Source organism: Diaporthe batatas, assembly GCF_019321695.1.
Source record: "Diaporthe batatas strain CRI 302-4 chromosome Unknown Contig00002, whole genome shotgun sequence".
NCBI classification, from domain to species: domain Eukaryota; kingdom Fungi; phylum Ascomycota; class Sordariomycetes; order Diaporthales; family Diaporthaceae; genus Diaporthe; species Diaporthe batatas.
In genome coordinates this window covers 1678357-1701742 of record NW_025408549.1, presented here as the reverse complement: position 1 = coordinate 1701742, position 23386 = coordinate 1678357, and the positions used below count along the sequence as shown (strand labels likewise).

Below are 23386 nucleotides of genomic sequence, written 5' to 3'. Positions count from 1 at the left end.
AAATCTTAAATACTTACTATTATATAAAGGTATTATATATATCCTTAAATATATATAAAATAGAAATAAAACCACACTATATATAGAAAGTTAAAAGCGGTCGCTCCATTTGATAGCCATGATATGGGATGATGGCCGGGGCGTGTGATTTTCAGTGGTAGCAAAGACCGGAATGGATCATGAGAGACAGCTTGTTCTAAGCAGTGGTATATTCCGCGAAACGCTCTCAGAAAAGGTATCTTCTTTTTGTTCTTAACACAATCTTCGGACTTTGCCTCAGAACTCTACTGCAAGCACTCTCCAGATGTCGTATCCCTCTACTCTTTGCAATCTTACATCTTGCTCTCCAATCTTTGGTTCGAGTCTATGCTGAAACTATTAAAATGGATTATCTGCCTACCTAGGTAGTTACCTAGGTATGTTAATGCCGAGCTAAAGCAAGCAAATTGTTTAATTTGAACGTCAGATTCGCGCCTGATAACCTCGTCCAAGACCCATCCCGGCACTACAGAATTTCCTTTGCTGATGGAGACATCTCATGTACCTATACACGGATTGTATTCTCTCTGCACTGTTATTGGCATTGTGCTTTTTTTCAACCCTGGGTCTTGAGCGCTTACCACTGGGTCAAGGCGCCACCCACGTCTTGTGTGTACGGGGATTAGAAACGAAACCAGAACTGACAAGCAAGCCTGTTTGCAGTGGTTCCGACGACGAAGACTGGCCAAAAACAAGGGGGGGGGGGGCAGTTGCTCCTCCTAACTGGTAATGATGACTGTAGTGGATGCTTTGTGTGATTATCTACTTGGTAAAGATTCTCCCGTATGTACATTTGGCCTCGATCACTGCTTGGCCTCGGCGGCAACGCCCAAATCTTTCTCGACCATAGCCCTGCAGATTGGGTGGTAGAAATCCTTGTTCTTCTCAAATGTCTTGAGAGCGAGCTCCCTGTCGACCTTGTTGAGGGACCTGAAGAGTGGGCGCACAAACTTCATCCGTCCAACCTGGCCCAGAAGCTCGGCAACCAAAGGGTAGGTGCTTGTGACCTTGGACCGCAGGGCAATGTGGAAGTATGCGGCCTTGAGCTCGACATTCTGACTGCTGAGGAAGCCGTATACATCTCCCATTTTCTCCGCCTGTGCAACGCTCAGTGGCTTGCTGAAGTCTTGCACCTTTCCGAGGAAGACGAGCTTCTGGTTGGCGGCAAGGCCTTCCACGTCTTTGGCTTTAGGCGAGTAGTCCTGTGGAGCTAATGTCAGTGCCATGAGCGAAATGAGTACAAATTCTGGGATTCAATTACCTTGTCCTCCCACTGATCGGCTAGTTTGTAACAGACATCGATGAGTGAGGTGTCAAACTCAGGCTTTGGTGGCAGCCCACGGCCGTAAAACCTCGTCTCCCAGTCGATCTTGGCTATCTTGTCCTTGAGATCAGAGTATTCTGGTGCTCCGAAGAACTCCAGGAAGGTGGCCTTGAAGTCGTACGAGTCCAAAGACTTCCTGGACCACTTCTCAAAGTAGTAGGGGATGAATTTATCAAAATTAGCCCTGCCAACGAGTCTCTCAAGATAGTATATCATGTGAAAGCCCTTCTCATAAGGCACAGTACTGAACGCATCGTCGGGGTCAATACCCTTGTGAGGTATGGATAGTTGTGTGTACTCATGGTCTCTGCCATACTCCTGGATTGCGTCCTCTAGACATCTCATTAGCATTCCACTGCGCCACTGGTCCTGTCCAAGCTCATAGCAGACTGACCAAGATGCTTCCACCCGATCACAGCAGAGAAGTCGAAGTAGGCGGGACCATGGATTGACGCGTTGATGCGGCGCTCCAGGTACATTGTCCAGCCTTCGTTGAGCCAGCTGGACAGCGTTAGTAAGATGACTGGTGTGAATTACAAGAGAGACTCACAAGTGTTCCCAGCTACAGCTTGTCACCAAATTCCCGCTCCCTATGAGATTAGACCATTAATTGAAGCTTTAATTATGGGGTTTACCTTTAAGAAGGATATAAAACTCACACGAATGGCTGAGTTCGTGGGCAATGACGTCCACGTTCTGACGATCCCCGGAAACGACGGTAGGGGTAGCGAAGGTGTAGATTGGGTTCTCCATGCCCCCGTACGGGAACGACGGCGGCAGGACCAGCACGTTGTACTGGCCCCATTGATATGGGAACACCAGCTTCTCGGCAGCCTCCATAAACGTCTCCATGTCATGCTCAAACTCCCATTTGGCAGCCCCCAGCCTGTCGGGGCTTGTGGCCACGAGGGACCGGGGACCAATGGAAGCCGTGGCAATGTCTCCCGAGGCCAGGGCGAAGAGGTATGAAGGAATGGGGACCTTCTGCTCAAAGGAGTACAGCTTGTCACCGCCGCTCTGGGCCTCGGGCTCACCGGAGGCGACGCCGCTGGCCACGACCACGTGGGGCGAGGTGATGTTGAACGAGTAGGTGGACTTCACATCGGGAGTGTCCTGGCAGGGGAACAGAGAGCGCGCATGGATGGCCTGGCATTGCGAGAACATGAAGGGGGACTTGTTGTTTGAGGTCTGCGCGGCCGTCAACCACTGCAGCGCGGTGCACTTGTCCGTCGTGGCCAGCTCGATGTCGACCTTGACCACCTCCGACTTGGCCGCGCCAGCAGGCACGGAGATGTGGACCGGCGAGCCCAGCGGCTCCGCCCGGTCCTTGACCTGCCACCCGGCCTCGTTTGAGTTGACCTTGATGGAGGATACCGAGAGATAGCTGGAGTCAAGGATGATCTCCCTGGAACCCTTGTCCGTCTGCGACTCGAGCTCGAGCGTGACCACCCCGCGCAGGACTTTCTCCTTGAAGTCGAGTTTGAGGTTGGCCGTGGTGTGCCTTGTCCGCCAGGCATCGTAGTTGGAGACGGTACTGGGGTCCCTGACAGCCATGTTGGGCTTGTAGAAGAAGCGGACCTGGACCGAGGCCCTGGCGATCACGGGCAGACAGGATGGAGCCTGGGCAGGACGGCAAGCACGACGTGAGGCGGCTGAGACGATGCGAGGGCTGGTCTTGACTCCCTGGAACAGAGAGGTTGCCCGCAGCAGCATGGGGGATATTTCACGCAGGCGGCGGTTGTGGCACGACAACGCTTGTCGCCTCTGTTGGCCCAGCAGCAAGGCTATCGCCGGCTTCAGCACCGCGGCAGCAGCGACCCTAGCCGCTGTCCACTTTTTTCCTGCTTACATAACCCCCACGCAGGACCTCAGGACCTCGGGACCGTGACATCTGGAGCCTCGCCCTCAACGGCCCACTTTGCATTGATGTCCCTTGAGCACATTGTCTTTGATCCATGGTGGCTTGCCGCAGCCATATTGGTTTGAGCCCGAGCCGTGATGTGATTGCAATGCTATTGAGAGGAATAAAGCAAACAACGGGTCCGAACCTGTCGGCTGGCGTGTGCCGAAACATGTTTCGACTAACTCTCGTTGCTCACTAATAAACACGAGAGGCCGGTGCCTGCAGCGTCCCGTCTTCCTCACCCTTTTTTTTTCTCCTTCACGGAGCATTGAAACAGCCGTCCTTCCTGCACGCATTCCTGGATGATGGGAGTCGGCCAGGCCGAAGATTTTGTTTCGAGGTGATGTGAGCTGCCAAGCTGTTCCAATGGGAGGGGCAGACCAGGGGAGGGTGATGCACTTGGGATGAAAACCGCCCGATCCAGCTGCTGACTTGACAGACAGGAGAAGGAGGGAGGGAAACCACCCCCATGCTTACAACACGAAGCTTCATGCCGACTGGTGGTTTGAGATGACATGCCTGCAGGGCCTCCCCAGCAACTACTGGCACCCAGGACGACGAGTGCCTGGATCAGACGTCCTCGAAGCTCGCATATCGCATTGCATCCAGTCCCTCATCTCAAGTAGTCAATGTCCTGTCATGATCTACCACAGCCCGCATTGCTTGTCTTTGCATGCCGGGGGCTGGATCAAGTGACCGATTGGAAATGGGCACTCGGACGCCATGGTATGCTATTTTTACCCCGCTTCGTCCCAGAGCCGTCCAACTTAGAACTTGGGGCCGGGTGCCTTGCATTGTGGCGTCTGTCCGAAGGACTGTGCGGTTTCTATCACGGCATCGTTTGACAAGATTGCGGCCGGGCAGATACCCTGCGGCAGCAACCCCTGGGCACCTAGCCACCCACGGCGGTGTATCACTCGTGGACTGGGTGCTCGTTCTCCATGAGAGTTCCCCATGCCGGCATGAGGAGGCATCCCCCCAAGCGTGCACTTCGTCTCCCCGGGGGCCGTTTGAGACAGCACGGCGAGAAGCAACAGCGATAGTCCGCAGGCCACTTTCGCGGACGCCGGCAAGAAGCGTTTTTGCGCTGCGGCGTAAAACAGCGTTTGTGGTGTGCAAGCAGGCCCTTGGATACTCGACTTGGCTGACAGAGATATCAGACAACCAGAGGGAGGCACGAGCTTGCCCCGCCCATTATGAAATGAATGAATATGGTCGATCCTTTCTCCTATCGTGCAGTGAGTTCCACCAGAGACATTACCAGCGGCTGCACTGTGGTCCAAGAGTGCACATACTGAGCAGACGGAGCGAGTCTTCGTCGACAGCTCGCGGCGTTTGACTCGCACAACGTAGGGAATATCACCAGACCCGGTCTATAGTCGGAAGTCTCGACCTACTGCAGAAACCGAGAGGATCATCCTCCCGATCGTCCAGCAAATTTCCACATTGCTGAGGGCCCTTCCTGCAGACGGCCCGTGCTCTAGATAATCGACTTCATCCGCGTCAAGCTTATTAGGTGCCAGTGGGCCAACCTGCCAACCCGGCCCAGCACTGTCACGCATTGCAACGGGTTTGCACGTCACTGACTCAAAAGCATAGGCCGTGTGTTCCTCCCTGGTTAACGAAGATCTTTGACTGTTGTACTCGTCTCTTGGTTGGGTATTGCCGTCTGAGCGATAACAGCTTCTAGAAGGCATGCTCCAAGATCCTCAACATCTTCAGGGTGAGCAGAGTGCACTTCGACCCCTAAAACAGCTTGTCGCAGGACACTTGGCATCCAGGAGTCCTGGGCCTTGGCTTGGCTGTCAAGCTTTTCTGGCCGGCCCAGGCACCGGGAGCGATCGGTCGACCCCACCGCAACGACGACGGTGACGGCGGGGCCTGGCACGAACATATACAGTGTAGTGCGGTAGCAATCTCCTGGGCACAGCCTCCAACTGCGGCGCTCAGTGCTCGCTAGGGGCGCTTTTGGTGGAAAATACCGAGCGAGGACACCCACCCAAGCCACTATCACGACTCGTAGTGAGTGATCACCTGTGCTGGGACTGAGGGCGAGGAGGCGAGACACAGGTTGTGATCTGCGTGCAGGACTGCTGTTCCTGAGGCCTCTGAGATGCTACACGTCATTTTCTTCTCCTTTATCTTATGCTTCGTTCATGAGAGAAGTTTTTTGAATGTGTAGTACTACTTGGGGAGGGGAGTTATTCTCTCATGTCTTTCTCAATGGGGTTGAGCGGTATGCAAAATGTACACGCTATCCAGAAAGCCTCAAGGACCCGGTTGCGATCCGAATCACCATAATATCATTGCACTGAGCAGCACCAAGGCCACGGTGGAAGCCAGGCCGCCCGGGACCCATGTAGGATAATTCTTCTACCAGCCAGGGCTTGACTCTGTCCGTTGAAACGTGGTTGTCTCCGTGTCTGCAGGACGCTAAAATGGAACGCCACTAATTCTATCGCACATGGGGGAGCTCTGGGAGAGAGGGGCCAGCACTCTATACTAATAATGTAGTACAGGAGGAGCTCTACAAGCTACCCCTCGTGGTTCCCTCGGGATATTTCCCACGCTTATTAGCTCTGTTCCAGATTTTGGAGACTGGGGGGCCTGCAGGGCAAGCGAGGGGGGCCTGCTGTTGGGAGCGTGCAGGGTGTTAGAGGTAGAAAGGTCCCCAGGTCAAGGGCCGGGTTTACACTGACGGGCAGTCTCCACGATCCCGCGTCAAAATCAAAACGACACGGCACTGGGGGAGGTCTAGGGTCCCCAGTCGAACTCTATTCCGACAGGCCAGACCCGCAGGGGCGTGCGATCTTCGGCTGGGGTTGGAGCTACGTGGAGACTCCTTTCCCGCCGGGGACTCCTTGCCTTGATGAAGAGGTGCTCGACTCGTCCGCATCCTCCCCGGGACGTACTCTCCTGGATCTTGCAGAAGAGCCCTTATCGTGGTGGGCATGAGGGAAAACGTCCGACTTGCTCAGCCTATGAGATGCTCACTGGTGACAGCATCAGGCTGCAGGGTCCCTAGCCCCTTGTAAGAACGGGGATGGAGGGACGGAGGAGGAATGAAACCCATGGCGGTGCTGTTCGGTGGCAGGTTTTCTTTGCACACTGCGTATTTGTACTGCGCAGGCGAATGCGGGTGAGGCATTGGGTGGGCATAGGGATTGTGGAGGCGCTGTGGCTCATGGTCATGCTTCCGGGTCATGATATCTTTGACCTCTTGCGTGATTGAAGTAGTATTGGAGTACGGTCACCTCGTAAGCCAAAACGAATGCACACCTCGTTGGCTGTCATGGCCCAAGGGCCCATGCAAATCCAATCTGAAGTTGTAGCACAACCGTCTCCCGGCCGCGGGTGCACTGATACCAGTCAATGATCGCCAAGGAGCGTGTGCTTGGGGAACCCAGGCGTCTTCAACGGCTCAACATGCGCCCTGCTGGTGCACGATACACGCGAGGCATTGTGGGCGGGATTATGGGGGAAACAAGAACATGATATGGCCAGGCAGAGGCGCTGAAACAATTCTTCTTCCTCACCCCGCACCTTGCCTAGGAGAGCAAGCGTTGCGCAAGTCCCAAGCTGCTGGGCTAGCCTGCGCCGCGCCGGAGATTGGTGCCGAGCTGTCGGGGTTGGGCCCAGTGCGGAGGATTCTTGTTCTAGCCCGGATTCCATTCCTTTTTTCCGACGATGTGTTCATAATTGCTCACTGGAGCAGCAGCCTCAAAGTGGCAGACCTCTCAGAAACGAGACAAGGATAGATTTTTTTTAACAAAAGAAAACCTCGGGTCTTGCGGGCTCGCGCCTCCAAAACTAGGCTCACGACCTTCTCTGTCGGCCCGCGAGGTGGAACGGAGGGGTCCCAAGAATCGACAAGCTGCGGGACTCGCCTGCTCGACCGAAACCTTATTCTTGGTGTGTGCCCGCAGCCTGCTACCGACATAGTATAGCGCACTCCGCGTAGCGCACTACGATAAAAAATACGATGACAAGTCTGGACCAATGCTTGTGTTCAACTGACGTGGAGAGCATCGTGGAAAATGAAGGAAGGGCTCCTCCCAAGGGTTTTTGGCGCAGCGGGATGTTGGTGGTGAGGGTGGGTGAGGGCGGGTGAGGGACACAGGAGACAGCTATATGTCTCAGCTACCACCTCCCACCCCCCAACACCACGTTTCCTGAGGCAGCTCATCAACCGATCAACCGATGCCAGACGGGCGGGATCGCGCAGCCCCGGGGGAAAGCACGTCGTTGGGATTTCAGTAGATATACATGTGCTGTGTGCCTGTCTCGCAGCGTTGGCCGGTCGGTGGGCGTAAGACTGACGAGGTGCATCCCGGCCAATCCGAGACAATCGGCCCCGGCGCATGAGGGCTTATTGGCGGTGCAGGTCTGGCACGACCGGGGATGGCGCCGATTTGACCCCCTTCCGTGACATCTCGGTGGGCGTGGAGGCCTGAAAGCAAGATTTCTGTACCAAGTCTCACTTCATCAGTGATTCTGCGGCAAGGCGAAGATGAGACAGAGGTGGTTGTCCAGTAGGGTGACAGCCTGGCAGCCTGGTTGGCATTTCTTTTTACTTTTCTGCTTCTTTAAACCGCCCTGTCGCCCTGTCGCCGTGTCGCCCTGTCTGCCTGTATGAACCCGCTGAGAGACAGCGGCAAACAGCATCTGTACACGGGCGTTTCATCCGATGACCGCCATCCCAAGGTCTGTTTCTCTTGTCGATATCTGCCAATCCGCAGGTGCGTTTGTTTCGCCATTTGGATGAGGAGCCAAGGGAATTGAGATACGTGTATGTCTTGTCCCTGTAGTCGTCAGTTTAAGCTCTAGTCGTGGTATACCAAGGTAGCTATGTTATACCCCCGCCTATAGTATAACATCTGTCGTAATAAGGGTGTAAGAGAGCATGTTATTATTGCACGGGGACGAGCTGGTGAGGGGTTTATCGATATGCCTCTGACCATCACTACACCCTCATCTGAGAAGGCACAAGTAGTCTGCCATACCCACAGAATCAGGGTACTGGTTCCGAGTGTTTTCACGGCGTTTTTCTGAGCCGGGCCTAACACTAACAGTCTGATCCCTGGAGATCTCTATCTTGATCGTTAGCGCGAGCTTTCTTGAGCTCCCGAGGTCCGCACATGCCCAGCGCCGGGGCCCAGCCTGGCACATATTGGGGCTTGAAACATTGAACCATCAGATTTTGGGCAACAGCCTCTCAGATGTTTGGTTTCAAACGTCTGTTGCGCTGGATGGCAGAAGCTTAACAAGAGTATATGCCGGAACTGAGGGCTATAGCGGAGACCAGGTGTCGAGGCACATGGTGAGCAGGTCTAGGTGACGGGCCACGCACAGTTGCACCCGGGCACCGAGTTAATTGCCGGGCGAGGGGACCAAGGGGACCAAGAACCCTGACAGCGACGGCGGGAGGGTGTGGGGGACAGTCGGTTGCGGAGGATGGGACGAAATGCGACGGCTGCACTGTGATGGCAGGGACAAGACGAATATACTACATAGAAGTGGAGGGCCAACCGATGTTACCATGCCCCCCTCGCAGGCCGTGCCGGCGTGCGCAAACTGCGGTAGCGATGGCAGGCGATGGCTACCTGGGCAGCTAGCTGCGGCTCAATGCCGCGTATTGGGAATGGCGACGGGGTCGTGCGACCAACCTCTCACCTCTGTACTACATAGTATCCAACCTCCTGGCTTGTGTGTGCGGCTGGCCCTGCTGATGGCGGTGAGATCCGAATCCCTTTCTTTCGCGTTGGGATCGGACATGGGTGCTGCCAGACCTGCATTATCACTCCCGACGCGGTCGAGATGCTGGTGATGGGAGTGTTCGTCAACGTGTGGAGGGTACTTAGTAGAGTGGAGAATGGAGAATACTCCGTAGAGTGGCGAGTGCCTGGTTATCCCCCCCCAACTGGTTGATGCACACATTTCCCCCTGTGGAATCTGCTGCGGCATATATATCCTCTACTTACCTAAGTAAGTAGGTACTTAGGTGCATAAGTATGGAGTAGTTAGTATCGACCAGGGCGAGGGCTGAACCAGCCTCACAGTACGTGGTAGTCGCAATTCATGTTCTGGTGTGTCGGCAGCCGTGCCAAAGAGGTGCATTCTATGGGACGATGGAAATGGAGATTGGACCAAGCTGCTTTGTTTGGTTCTTCGGCTCTTCTGTTAGTCGCCCGTAGCGCAATCGCGTTGCAGTGCTAACTTGATCCTGCCGATCTCGGGTTGTTTCCCCCCCAACGTCGTACAGTCCCAGAGTTTTGCTCGTCATTCTTTTCCTCTGGCCCTGCCGTGGTTCATTTTTCAGCCTCAATCGAGCAGATCAACAACCTCGAAACAACTTGGTCCCAAGAACTTCCACCATACAGCCTGCCAGCCCGACACTCTCGCCGTCATCAATCCGCAGAAGCGCCGCTGAAACCCCCCGGCCCCCAGCTTCGATTTTACCCGGCGCCGTGAATGTCTAAGATCGGACCCACTGTTCGTCAAGATGCCCCGGTCAACATGCGCTGAAGCGCATCTGGCAACTTGGAATCTGCGTCTTGGCGCCTGCACGAGAGACCATGTCGCGGGGTTGAAAGCTTTTCACCTCGCATTAATCTCGAACAGTCTACAGAGACAGTACGGTACATCACGACGAGCCGAGAGACGGCCGAACCGGCCAGACTTGGCTAGCCCGTTGCACCTCAGCTTCCCGGTCATCCGAGAAAGGCTGCTGGTTGCGCATCCAGGAGATGAAGCTGATGTCTCGTTGCTGCGGAGCAGCAGTAGAAGACTATCGCACAGTCTCGTCAATGAGCGCACGGATCGTCCCCAGTAGCCTGGCAGCCTGGCAGCCTGACAGGTTAGTCGCCACGCAGTCATCATGCAGAGGCGGCTCGCTCGGTGACAGGGAGAGAAAAAAGCCAGAGGCGGAAAGCCAGAGACGGAAAGCCAGAGACTACCATCGACGACGCTGCTTGACTCGTAATATCGCCATCAACGTACGAACGCTGTCCCCAACCCGCACGAACACTGTAATTAAGAAATGGCAGCCTAGGCCAGGATTCTGACAAGGATCTACACGGGCACTGGCACTCAGGACCCTGAAGCAAGGCAGTCAGTGTTTTGAGCTTTTTCGGGAGGCGGCGGCCGTGCCGAAGAAATGGCACCCGCGAGCCTGTTTGCCTAGGCCGTCAGTCGCTGCTGGACGAAAACCTGGCATCCCCAGACACAACATCCCTGTTCAGTTCGTCTATCCGCTTGTCCAGCCGCTTTAGCCTGCCTGCCTGCCTGGCCGGCCTGACGTTTGACAGCTGCACCAGAAACTCCTGCTTGAATGACTCTGCTTAGGCTGTCGTTCGCCTCCTCAACACGTAAGCGTACCATATCCTGCGACGATTTTCCTAGCAATCATTCGAGGCAGCAGGCAGAGCTCCCTGACTCCCCGACGCAAGACCGGAAAACTTCAACTTCATTCTACTCAACCTGCTACAACATGTCTGAGCAACACCTGGTGGCGACCAAGAGTCTTCGGGAGCCAAACTCGACACGTATGGCATCGCCGAGGAGACGACAGGTATGTACCAAGTCCCATGCTCTATGGAGGGGGAGGGAGCGTTGCCACATACCTGAACCATGGGACCGATCATTATGCCTGCCCTGTTGATATCCCTGCGGAAATCCTTCAGAGTGTCTGTGCCGGAATGATTGACAACTTGCCAAACTCTTTTGCCTCTTTCCCAGGGCGGCCGCCGCCCGCCTCGAGAGACAGACGCGGACTAGTCAGCTCCTCACAGGCAGGACCCGGCAAAACGAGGCCTTCCTGATGAATTCGGCAACACTTGCTCTTGGGCATCAATGTGAAGCTGGCACGGGTGATGAGACTCTTGGAAGCACCCTCATTGCCCCAGTGCCAGGGCGGACAGGGGGCCGAAGACGAGAAGCCGTGACACAGGTCCATGACGAGATACTCAGGCGAGGCAGGGGGCTAGGCCTCACTAAAATGTGCTTTGTCGCTTGACTGGAAACCCAGTGACCGCCCGAGATGCCCTGGAATGGACGTCTTTGCTAAAACTCGTTAGCCCCGGCGCCTTGCAACCCCCTCCCCCACCCCATATATCAATGCCCTCTCTCTTGACGAGGCAGCTGCCAGACTGCTGCACTGCGATTGGCCGGTCACCCCGTATCGACTGAAGTCGGCTGTCTGTGCGACGGCGGCCACCGTCACGCTGGCTTCACCACCGGGCCTGCCGAGACATTGTAAGGCATGATAACGACTGTGTTTCAGTGGGGACTATACGATCACATCAAAGACCTGACAGGTGGGAAAGAGAAGGAGAATAAACCACCCGGGGGGGAGGGAGAGTAAAGGTTTGCATGTGTACGGGGGGAGAGAGTGTGTATGCGGTTGACAGATCGAAAAGAATGCGTTGGATCACCAGTTGGAAAAGCCCGATAGGATTTTGCTTAGGTTCTCTGGCTACTCTGTGAAGGATGAATGTGTATATAGGCGGTACAGAGTATAGTTTTGGGTTTGGACCCTGGGGTGTTGGTGGTGGTGATGTTGTGTGTGGAGCCTCCGAGAGACAGGTGGCAGCTGGTCCCCTAGGTCTCCGCAGCGGGAAGAAGAAGCATAATTTTCTATTTTATTTCTCCTAATAAACGCCGGAGGGCCGGGGCCAAAAGATGTCATCTGGAAGCTTAACAGGTGGCGAGTAAGGGGGCCCTGATTCAAGGCGCCGGACGGAGGCGCTGGGAGGGAGAGCAGAGCAGAGCAGACAGGCAGAGCAGAGGCAACCTTGACGTGAGATTGATTATACTGGGGCCGGCCCACTTGTCCGTTCTCCGTCCGACACTTTGAGCCTCCTGTCGAGGCGCGCCCTCCTGGCACGGGCCCTTCTCCCCGGTGTCATGCTGCTGGAGAAACTGAGTGACTGAGTCGCTGCGGGCTGAGGAGTGGGGAGCTGGGGCGGGTATTTCCTCTGCGCATGCACTGTAGTATGCAGGTGCATAGGTGCGTGCAGTTGTGGTGCAGGTGCAGGTGCAGGTTTCCTGTGGGCCCCGGCCCACCCCCCCAAGGTTGACATGTCGCAGACAGACTACCTACATAGTGTACTTGCACACGCGCTGCGATGCGCTGCTGCTGCTGCTGCTGCTGCTGCGCGTATGCACCGGCCCATACTGTGTGTCTACCTACATAGTATCTTCTGCTGGCTGATGCCGCTGCACCTGACTTGTGCATGGTACTCCGTATCCATCTGGCTGCGGAGACGGCCATGCAAGTTCGTCCTAGCTCGTCACCCCAAGCTACTGCAACAGCCATCACTGTCATCGCTCTGGACGCAGGGCCCGAGGCCCAGAGGCCGGACGTCAATGGGCATCATCAACGGACGTCGCAGCTGTTGGGATCGAGCCGGCAGAGAGCTGATCGTCTCGGCCGTCGTCTCATGATTTCGGACAGCATTGCACAACCTCGCACCCTCGCGACCTCGCACCCTCGCACCCTCGCACCCTCACACCCTCACACCCAATTGCCGGTTTGGACATTGGCCCCGGATTTTGGGGGCTGGGCCTGGGCCGCAGCGGGCTGGAAGAAACAATCGACGAGTATCGGCAGCAGGAGGACGGGCTGGTGATGGCAAGATGCATTGGCTTACCGAATCGATTCCTAGTAGTCGAGGGCAGGTGGGCAGGTGGGCAGGTGGGGGCGCCCGGGAGGGGTTGGTTGGATTATCATTATGGAGATGACAGGGGGACGCACGTTATTGACAAGCATCCCAGTTTGGAAGGTGATCCCTGCCAGTTTGGTGGGGTCTTGTCTCCAAGCGGCCGTGGCGTGGAACACCTCCGTCAAGGTGCAGGGAAGCGGTTTCACCTTGTCACCTCTGCTCTCGACGAGCGACAGACGACTCACTCCCGTCCGCCATGCACGCAGGCACGTCCCATGCACTCTCGACCAAGATCACCACCTCCGTCCCCCCCCGTCCGGTCCCAATCGTATTCAGCACGTCGGGATGGGCTGCTGTGTGCTGGGTCGGGGTTCTACACCACCATTCTGCCACGGCCACTCTGCCACTCTGCCACAGTGACCAATCGACCATGACCTGGGCACCCGACTCGACTGCATGGCGGGGGGGGGGGTTGCCATCATCGTAGCTCCTCTGCCTCGCTAACCCCCATTCTGCTATCACCCCCGTCCCCTGGATCGCCGGAGATGGGGTGCCTGGGTGCTGGGAAACAAGAAGCAAGCAGCACATCACCAGCCGCCGCACATCCGCGTGAGCTGCTCGTGCCGGGCGGCGCAGCATGGGCTGGCATGGGCTGGCATGGCATGGGCCGGCATGGGCAAGCCAATGCCATCCTCGTGGGAACTGCATCTACTTGTATTGCACGTCTCAGAACTCTGCCCCTGCGCTGTTAATTTAGGCACTGCAGAGTTTCTCTCCGACTGGGGACGATGGGGACGATGGATACGACCGCGACGCATGCGGGCCCAGCCCACAGTACAGCAGCACAGTAAGTACTCCGCGTGCTCATTTCTCACCACTGCCACCTATGTATCTTTTCCTCTCCCCCTACAGCGAAGGATCGCTGCTCATCTTCCTGGCCACTGCATTTTTTATTCTTCTCTTCGGCAGGATCAGGAAGAGCCTAGTGTGCCTGCTCCGGTCCCCTGTCAACCGTTGCAACCTGTCCGACGGTTATTATAAGGCCCTGTTCGCCTACGAGAGGGGCGCACGAAGGAGGACCCGCATTGTCTGTTTTCCTGGTACAGCTCAAAAAGAGAGAGAGAAAAAGAAGATAAGGACATGACAGCCCGGCAGACTTGCTGTGGGCCGCGCATGTCTGTCTAGGGACTATTTGATCTCCTTTGGATGTTTCTGCTTCCCTTTGCACGCCCGTCCCGGCCCCAGTTATACACAACAGAACCCGACAATTAACCAAGCTCACCCTGCTCCCGTTGTTTGGGGTCTGCCGCGGGGGGATCCATGCATCTCTGAGTCTCTCTGCATTGGACAGTCTTTACCTCCTCTCCCTCGCCCTCTCTTGCTCCAGGGCACTTGTCTCGCCTCTCCTTACTACTCCTGCTACCGGCCGGCTCACTCCGCCCAGGGTCTACTACAGTCCTCGAGCAGGGGACTATCCCCGTGTCGCGGAACTCCTGGGCAGCCACTGCATCAGAATCTGGATCGCCACTAGTCCCAATTTACGGGTCCTCCGTTCTCGACTCGAGAGGTCCTTGCTCAGGCATGGCTCACATAGCCAGCTGCATGTCAGATGCAGACGTCGATCGCCTGAGCATTGGAAGCTATATAGCAAGGTCCGTCTCACCTCTACCCGTCGTGGAAGAGGTAAGTGCGTTTCCATATATCGAAACATCTCGTCCCCCTTCGTGACCAAGTACACACTTGTGTCCTCCTATATGCACCCTCCCCCTCCCCCTCCCCCTCCCACCTCCGCTTCATCACAGACGTGTGGCTGGACCAACCTTGAGGCTCACCACCGCCGCGTCCCAACAGGTAGAGCAGCAGGCCTCGAAGCCTTGGGTGTGGAGGATGATGTCCCAGTCTGAGACGAGGAAGTACCAGCTCTTTCCCAGGGAGAAGCAGGCCGCAGGCCCCCAGGGTAAGGGGCTGGACCCAGAGCAAGCCTTCGCCCTGGCCATGGCACAGAACAGTGACAAGGCAGACAAACCTTCTGCGGGCGGCCTGCGCCTGAGGATTAAGGAGCACAACCTTATCCGCCGCCGGAAGGTCAGCGTACCAGAGTTGGGCCCTATGACAACTGTTCACGAGGCTGCCATGGACTCTCGTAAGTCAACCAAACTGTTGCTTTCTCCGGGCGGTGGAGACAGGGCTGACCCCCTTCCAGCAACAATACCCGGCCGCCCAGCCTGTCACGAGCGGTCTATTAGTGCCCCTGGCCACGGTTGGAAGGCGCATCATCTCGCGTACAGAAACGAAACCCACCTGTCCCCTCTGGAGGATTCCGGTTCCGATATATCAGCCACGACCATCCCTCAGCCTCAGTCGCCAAAGAACCTTCCGCCTCTCGTCATTCCTGTCCAGACCTCCTCGCTCCCCAAGCTCACAAGGCAACTTTCACTGAGCCGTCTCCGGTCGGGCAGCACGGGAAGCGCCGAGTCCAGCATCCGACCTGCACGGACAGACGAGTCGCCGCGAACGAGGTCTCCATATACACCACACTCCGCCTCTCTTACGGCTAATACACCCATGTCCTCCGCGCCTTCTTCGATCTTCTCCAACTCCAGCCTGCCAACACCAGTCTCAGGCACTACCGAGCCCCGAGCCTCCCCAAAACCTTGGAAAGGGGAAGTCAACACGGTCGGCTACGAACTGCCCAAAGACCCGGGCACCGAGTTTGCACAGAACATGGCTACACCAAGGTCAGCAGTGGAGCCAAGATGCGCCTCCAGCTTCTCTCATCGGAGGAATGTGTCAGAGAGTGCTAGTGTTGCCACGAGCATCATGGACCGTGGACGCCCCAGGAAGAGGATCGAGGGACTAAAGAGGTCGGCATCCAAGACGAGCAAGAGCGCTGAACGTCGTGCCTTCGAGACCCTGCCCAAGGGCTGGAAGGTCACCGATGCGGCACAGATGCTCGAGCAGACCGAGAGGGCTGCCCTTCACAAGCAGGCCATGCAACAGGCTGCCAGGTTTGAGGTGATGAGGAAGGAGGATGTCGACAGTCTCTCCAGGGTCAGTCTCACCTACATTCGATGAATGCTCCAAGACGTCACTAATCATGTATTCACAGGAACTGAGAAACTTGGATGAGCGCACGGAATACTTGCGCCGTACATATCACTCACTGAGGGCTGGACGTCGAAACCTGCACTCCCGCATCTGCCAATACCTGAGGTCTCCTCGTATGGCGAAGTTCAGCCACGACTCTATGCTTAAGCAAGAGGAGGCTCTTGCTGAACTCGACTCCTCCATCGACGACTGGGTCAACAAGCTCGAGCAGGCTGAGAATCGCCGTACTCGAATCCGGCAGAAGCTCCTGGAACACGTTGCTGCTGCCGTGACCCTGCCCGTCTCTGGGGCTGTCGGTGTCAGCGAAAGCCTCCAGCTTGCCTTGGGTGTTGGCGCAGCTCCCCAACCTGCGCCTGCTAACCTCTCCACTCCCCCACGCTCCCCTATCAAGACCTCATTCACACCCCGCATCGAGTCGTGCTCTCCCTCACCCCAACGCGTCGTCGCCCAGGTGCCTTCGACCATCATCGAGCAGCCTGCTGTCGAGAATACTGTGCCCGTCGGCCTGGGTATCAACCAAGCCGGAGAGAAGCAAATGGAGGTCAAGGGGAGGGACAACACCGAGCATCTTATCTCTGGCATTAGGCGTGCTGATGTCGAGTCCATTCGGGTCTATGCTGGAGATGAGGTCGCGGCCTTACTTGCTGACGTCGAATCTCAAATGGACCGGATGAGCAAAGCCGCCGATGATGCTGCTGCCCTCAGGGCGAAGGACACCACCGTGCCCGACTTGCCTGATCTCAACCCCAACATGACCGACGAGGAGCGCAAACAAGTTCATCGCCAACACAGTCATGAGAAGCTTCAGGGGACTCCCACGACATCCTCCTCGAGCTCTAGTGTCGACACCGTCACCGGAACCACGACGAGCAAATCGTCTTCGCCAAACTCTACACCCCGCACTGCGACGCCGACGAATACCGAAACCAAGGAGCCGGCGACTGGCGCCTTGTTCCTCACCAATGCCGTCTTCAAGCCTTAAATTTTTCAAATACCAGAACAAGGAGTGGAGGACTCCCCTCCTCCGCCTTTAATCCGCCCACCATGGGAAAGTCTCTTTATCTATATGGTTCCTCAGATGCACCATTTTATGACCTGACGGCCATTTCACTCATGACCACCACGGCCGCAACGCACACCAGTCTTTGAAAAATACTCACCGCATCATCTGCCGTTTTCTTGCTCTATTTTGATACCCTTCTCGACCCTCCTTATAGAAAGTTCTTACACATGCACAAGCAACAGCCTTGGCTCTTTACTATTAGTTCTTTCAATCTCGCTATCTGCCTGTCTTCACTGGCTGCCCAGGCGCTGTGCCGATTTCTCTTTTCACAGTGTAATATAGTCCCCTTTTGGCTTTTATGTAATTGCAGTCGGTGGCATTCAAAGGAGTTGTCTATTCTCACCCTTCCCCCTTTTTTTTTTCTCCGAAAGAATGAAATCGGAAAAGCTCCACAAAACCTTGGGACGGTGGTATTTTTTCTTCTATTTTCTCATACTTTCTCCCCTTTCCTTTCTTCTGTTTTCGTATTTGACACGGGCGGGATAAGACGTTTCAAAGGGTGGAAGAAACTGTCAGGGAGGGGTAGGGGGTCCAGAGGGAACGGGGGCAAAAATTGTGCGATTGACGAATTGATCCACAGCTCTGCCAAAAGAAACATGTACAACACGCGTGCGGCCGCGAGTTAGACAAATACCCATCTTAGCTACTGCTAGGAATGACCTGAATGATATCCACTTATTGTCATTGTACTTGGCTTGTCCACGGCTGTGATTTCCTGTCGTAGCCACAATTCTGCCAATTTTGTCGCAACAGTTCTCAGTGGTAACCTTCCTTGCCCTCTCACTGAACCTTGTCACCCCACCTATATTAAACCGCAGCCCATGCCATCCTGATTCTCATTGTTTCCCCTGGGCGACCTGGCGACCTGCTCCATCAAGGCCCGCTGGCCCCCATCTACAGCCAGCCAGTCAAAGGTCAATTGTAAATTGTCAAAAGCTTGGACGGAAGCTTGCCGATGTGTATGGGCGATGAGAATCCTATACTGCTTGAAAGGCATGGCCTGTACTTTGCTCAAGTACCGCACGGAATTTGCGCTTCGGATCTTGGGCGCCCAAAAAGGAATTACGGCGCCGCCCCTTGTAGTGGTCATTCAAGGGGAAGTGAGGGTTTGTCTTATCTTGCATGTACGTTCCTTGCCCTGCCTGCATGAGAGGGGGCTTTCGTCTCAGCTTTGGGATGTACCCCCAACACCCCACCCCTGTGGACTCTATCGGCTGGGCAAGCGGAGTGGCTTGCAGGACGTCCAAACCAAACCAAACAATCCAATGTAGGATCTAGACCCTCGACCACACTTGCAGCCCCTACAGTAGCGTTGCCGTCCAAGGCCCCATGTTGACTGCCGGCACGGCAGTGCATGTTCGCCCTCGTCGTTGTTGATTCTAGAAGACCCTTATCGCATCATGATGACGAGCATTGGGGCATATATGCCGGGGCGAAACTGACATGTCAACGTTGTCCGGTTGTGCAGTTGTCCGGCTTTGACTTGGTGTCCTCATGTACTGCGAGGTGACGAAAAAATGCCGACCCCACACTCAACGGTTGATGACCTACTCGGGCTTGAGCGACTCCGTGGCATGCTGTGTGACGAACGAAGCAAGCCATCCCGTCCCGGCTTGCCCTCCCCGGGCCGCGAGGCTTGCCCAAGTACTCCGTACCTGCGGCTGCCAGAAGGAGGCGTTACACACATGCAGGAACGAGGAGGAGCAGATGGGAAATGTACAGTAGCACTGACCCGCAGAGTTGGGACCTGCAGTGCAGACAGTGCGTCCGTCTGTCCGTGTAACGGCACAGCCGTTGCTAAATGGGCATCTTCTTTGCTCGCAAACGCACTCGATCTATTTCCCGCAGTATCTCGGCGCCACAACATCACTAACATCGCCATCGTTATCGCCCCGGCCGATGCAGTACGACAGACCCGGGTGGTTCCACAACCGGGGATAGAATCTTGACGGTGCGGAGGCGCTCGCCAGCGCCCACATTCGAGTGTACAAGTGGGCAAGGCTTCCTGGACGCGGTTGAGACGTCTCTCTTGTCGCGGGGAGACGTCACTGTTATTCCCGGCCACGCGAGAGTGGGCAGCGGTGACAGCCGGAGAATACTCAGCACCGCGTCGGAGACTTTCTCCATGCCTAGGTATGGGGCGCGCGGGTTCCGTCTGGGTACATATGTAAGTTCAGCGGACGAGATTCGGCCGAAAGCTGAGGTAGCCCAGCGACGATCCTTTGGATGGATCGGCAAACCGTTGAATATTGAAGTGGCATCGACCCTTGCTGACGGCCCCATCCGTGTGCCGGGGAAATCCCCTATGTATCCATCTGTGCTCGAGATTAACTGTTTGGGCCTGTCAAGTTGTTGGAGGCCTGGTGTGTGTCGGGTGCGCCTGCTCAAGTGGTGCTTAAATGTGACATCTGGACACCTGCTAGCCCTAGGTATACCCAAGTACGTTTTACTGGGATGTCAGGCACCTGGGTTCCTCCGTGAAGCTTTGGATCGGAATGAAGCCATTTCGTGGTCAGACACATGCTGCTCGAGTCGAACCAAGCTGGAGACGAGACGCTTGATTTCAGGACGCAACAGCACTTGTAGGTCCCGCCCTGGTCCCGTCGTCCACCCCGCTCTTTTGTATCAGTACACAGTATCTCTCGCAGGAGAGCCAGCTCATCCCTACCTCGGAAATGTGGGACTTTATGCTGAGCGTGCTCCAGACTGCGAGGCGACGGCTCTACCAACAAGCCATGGGGAGTCTGCACGTGCTGGGAGCCCTGGAGGAGGACACGTGACTGCTCTCGTTACCTGCTGTTTAAGCTTTCGGAAAGGGTGCGAATCACTCTCGGCTACTGCACCGGGACGTGCTTCCGGAGACGGAAGAAGATCGAGGAGAGACCGGGAGCATCGGAAAGGGGCCCTCGTGCGCGGCGGGAACGGGACATTGGATCCAGCAGAGGAAAACAAGACACGGTGGAACGGTTGACAGACCTACCCAGGTAGGTACCTAGGTAGACAAGACTGCAGTGGCGTTTAGCCCGCACTATAGCCCACCATGTCAGCCAGCAAGCCAACCATCGTCATCGTCCCCGGAGCATGGCAGCTCACGAGCTGTTTCGCCCCCTTTGCGGACCTGCTAAAGAGCAAGGGATTCGACAATGAGGTCGTCGACATGCCCAGCGTCGGAGGGACGCAGCTGCCGCTCACGGGCCTTCCCGAGGATGTTGCAGCTGTGCGGGCGGTGGTCCAGCCGCTGGTCGCGGCCGGGAAGGAGGTCGTGCTACTTGCCCACTCGGCCGGCGGCATCAGCGGCGGAGGTGCGGTGAAGGGTCTGGACTTGAAGACCCGTCAGCAAGCTGGGCTGCCCGGGGGCGTGGTCAGGATGATATACATGACAGCGTTCATGGTCCCCAAGGGAAGCAGCCTGCTGCAGATGCTGGGTGGGCAGCCGCCGCCGTGGATGGTCGTCGATGTGAGTCTCACAAGCGGCACATCGGCCAGAGGGGGGTATCACATGTGCTGACGAAGGATGCAGGGAGATCGTATCACAGTCGACCCGGACGTGGTGCAGGAGCTCGGCTACAGCGACCTCCCGCCTGAAGAGCGGCAGAAGTGGTCAAGGGAGATGACGCACACCTCTGCTGCCCTCTTCGCCGGCGCCAGTGAGTATGAGCCCTGGAAGGATGGGGTACCGTGTGCATACATCCTCACCGAGGATGACGGTGCCCTTCCATACGCGCTGCAGCAGCAGATGGCGGCCCAGCTCAGCCCTGAGGAGCCCAAGATTCTCATCAAGGCTAACCACTCACCCTATCTGAGTGTGCCGGCGGAATTGTTAACGGCGATTGAGAAGATTCTGGCTGCCTGACGTCGTTGAGATCATTGATTTTGATGCATGGCATTTGGGTAGGAGAGACGCCTTATATTGAGATTTCACGGACAAGATGACCAAGTTGAGACTGGCTCCCCAGAGATACTGGTATTACAGAGAAAAAGTTCCGGTGTGAATTTTCTACTCATGTTTCAAAATTCTTGAGGCAACTGTTCGCTGGAGATGCTTCTCCGTTGTGCAGCGACTCCGCAGGATGCTCAGATAACTTGCCAGTCTTCTTCGTGTGCTCACCTCCCAAATCCCCATCACTACGTGGACCAATGCAACCTGCGGCCAACCCAAGATCAGCATTCTCGGCCTCCACCCCCCGAGGCGACCCAGCCGCCGGCCAGGCCGAAGGAGCGTCGTGAACGAAGCATTGCCAGCAGTTCGAATCGTCCAGATCGAGCTGTTCAAGCCTCTCACGCCACACGGGCAGCATTCCCCCCTGCTCGTCATAGGGACTGCACTCTACGAAAGCCTTCCACAACTCCACGGCGTCCTCGGCGAGCCTGGCATCCACCTGGAACCACTCCTCATGTCTCGCCCCGCAGCCCCTGCAGCCGGTATCTCTCAGCCGAGAGTTGTGCAGCTGCGTGTGGACTACGCGCTCGACTACGCCGTGCCAGGGCATGAAATGGGCGAAAACGGTGTGGGGGGTGTATTTGCACTGCTTTCCAATCTGTTTCATCCGCGTCTGGTAGTTCTTCGAGCGGCCAATCTTGATGAGGTGCGCCCACTTGTGACTCCCGGTCAGCAACGGGTCAGGAGCGACATCGTCTGGATGTTGGAAGCCGTAGACGAAGCCCTCGTCTGCGTCTGGGTGGCAGCAGAGTAGGAGGTCTTTGATGGCGTTATTGATCTCGCCGGTCGACTTGGGCGGCCCCCATGGGTTGAATGAGCGGCCCCCAGGCTGCCGCCCTCGTGGTGGAGATCCTCCACCACCAGAACCTTGTCGATGATGAGATCTAGTGTTCGCACTGGGAGGTAAGTCACGGTTGCTACGGGAACTTGTGCCATCATTCACATCATCTGCATCATCCGAGCTACACTCTCTGCTTGTGTTCCGCTCGGCGGACTCGTCGCTATCGTGGGGCTGTCGTCCGCCCAGATCTACCGATCCGAGGGACCTGCTTAACCAAAGTATCGTGAGGTCAGACGCGGAGGGCCAGGGAAGGAGATGTGCTCTCCTTGCTGAGCATGCTGGCGGAAGCGCACTATCAAAGGCCGGAGTGGCGCCCGGCGGCATTCGAGTGAACAGTGACTGAAGGAGCGGATTGCGCGGTCTACGAAAACGATTCTCAGAGAACCTGTATTGTCGCAAATGCGCAGGACTTGTGGTCTCGACTCCACGAGTCGGAATGAGGTGCCGGTGGGTGTCCGTCGAGGTCTCTACGGGAATCGGAGGGATTGGAACTAAACGTACACTATATGGTAGTTCAAATATGGGATTCATGGTTCTTTTAATTCATTTGTATCTGAATCTTGTTGCTTCTGGACATGTGTAAAAGTCGAGGTTTTTGACAGATTTCCCCTCCACCTTTTATAATACCAACTTGGCACCCATGCTGTTGCTGTTAGCTATTTGTGACCGTGAGTGTATATGGACTCACTGACAGTCATGGATTGACTGGGGACTTGTCGAGTGACTAGAGCCCTACTGTGTTGACTCGGCTTTTAACTGATCTCTACTGATCTAGCCTCAAGACATGTGGTAGTGATTGAGTTCTGGCGGTCATGTTGATTTCTACCTAGGTACTTCGTAGCTTTCCGGAGAATGTCATATCACTGGTCGAGGACAGCACTTGAGTATTAAAGTCTATTCAGGTAGCTGAATTGTTAATACACATGCCCATTTTGAAGCATTATCTATTATGAGTAAAAGTACCTAGGTACCTAGGTAGGTAATTTGCTGCCTTGGGAGCAACAGTATGGCAAGTGGATATGAGGCTGGACACCAATGGGCTCTTCAGAACTCGGTCAAATAGGACTGTGTTCTCTTTACGTGGTGTCGCTTCTATTCCGTATACGTCCGAGGACATACATGGCGCCTTCATACGGTGGTAAGCACTCAAGACTTTACGAAAGTATGCTGATGATTGTTGCTATGAATCAGGCCTCTTTGCTTTTCTTTCTCCATCAAGCCTTGAGGCGACCATCCAAGTCATTACCTACTTAAGTAGGTATCTCCTCTGTTAGGTCTTGTAAGGAGTGCTGTTGTTGTAATCTGGGATCCATCATTGATAGCCGTAGTGCGGTCTTGGGACCGATTGGCACATTATTTCACATCTGCATGTACCCTCTAAGAATGACTTACATCCCATCTGCTGAGAATCTGGACTGAATTCAGCATTCAAAATCCAGTCTTTTTCTGAGATGCTTGCTTGGTGCAGGCCGTAGGGGGTGTGCCCTTGATATAGATTAGATAAGG

At 55.7% G+C, this 23386-nt stretch overlaps 6 protein-coding genes across 6 annotated transcripts; 3 read left to right on the top strand and 3 right to left on the bottom strand.

Annotated features, from left to right (window-relative positions):
• Positions 1-842: 842 nt before the first annotated feature.
• On the bottom strand, positions 843-3076 carry KVR01_001870 (bifunctional aminopeptidase/epoxide hydrolase; the record flags this gene model as incomplete). The annotated part of the gene is made up of 5 exons (XM_044786553.1): positions 843-1241; positions 1301-1695; positions 1758-1864; positions 1914-1953; positions 2023-3076. 5 exons carry the CDS (start codon positions 3074-3076, stop codon positions 843-845), a joined length of 1995 nt encoding a protein of 664 aa, XP_044649825.1.
• A 3559-nt stretch (positions 3077-6635) lies between these two features.
• KVR01_001328 (uncharacterized protein) lies at positions 6636-6938 on the bottom strand (the record flags this gene model as incomplete). Its single annotated transcript, XM_044784319.1, has 1 exon — positions 6636-6938. One exon carries the CDS (start codon positions 6936-6938, stop codon positions 6636-6638), a length of 303 nt encoding a protein of 100 aa, XP_044649283.1.
• Positions 6939-9768: 2830 nt separating this feature from the next.
• On the top strand, positions 9769-10098 carry KVR01_001270 (uncharacterized protein; the record flags this gene model as incomplete). The annotated part of the gene is made up of 1 exon (XM_044787174.1): positions 9769-10098. The coding sequence occupies one exon, from the start codon at positions 9769-9771 to the stop codon at positions 10096-10098; it is 330 nt and encodes a 109-aa protein (XP_044649225.1).
• Positions 10099-13057: 2959 nt separating this feature from the next.
• On the top strand, positions 13058-17611 carry KVR01_001711 (uncharacterized protein). The gene is made up of 4 exons (XM_044781295.1): positions 13058-14611; positions 14780-15071; positions 15132-15979; positions 16038-17611. The coding sequence occupies exons 1-4, from the start codon at positions 14510-14512 to the stop codon at positions 17016-17018; spliced, it is 2223 nt and encodes a 740-aa protein (XP_044649666.1). The 5' UTR covers positions 13058-14509; the 3' UTR covers positions 17019-17611.
• Positions 17612-20139: 2528 nt separating this feature from the next.
• KVR01_001937 (uncharacterized protein) lies at positions 20140-20952 on the top strand (the record flags this gene model as incomplete). The annotated part of the gene is made up of 2 exons (XM_044791294.1): positions 20140-20556; positions 20620-20952. The coding sequence occupies 2 exons, from the start codon at positions 20140-20142 to the stop codon at positions 20950-20952; spliced, it is 750 nt and encodes a 249-aa protein (XP_044649892.1).
• Positions 20953-21100: 148 nt separating this feature from the next.
• Positions 21101-21975, bottom strand: KVR01_001953 (uncharacterized protein; the record flags this gene model as incomplete). The annotated part of the gene is made up of 2 exons (XM_044791330.1): positions 21101-21798; positions 21831-21975. The coding sequence occupies 2 exons, from the start codon at positions 21973-21975 to the stop codon at positions 21101-21103; spliced, it is 843 nt and encodes a 280-aa protein (XP_044649908.1).
• Between the last annotated feature and the right edge of the window lie 1411 nt (positions 21976-23386).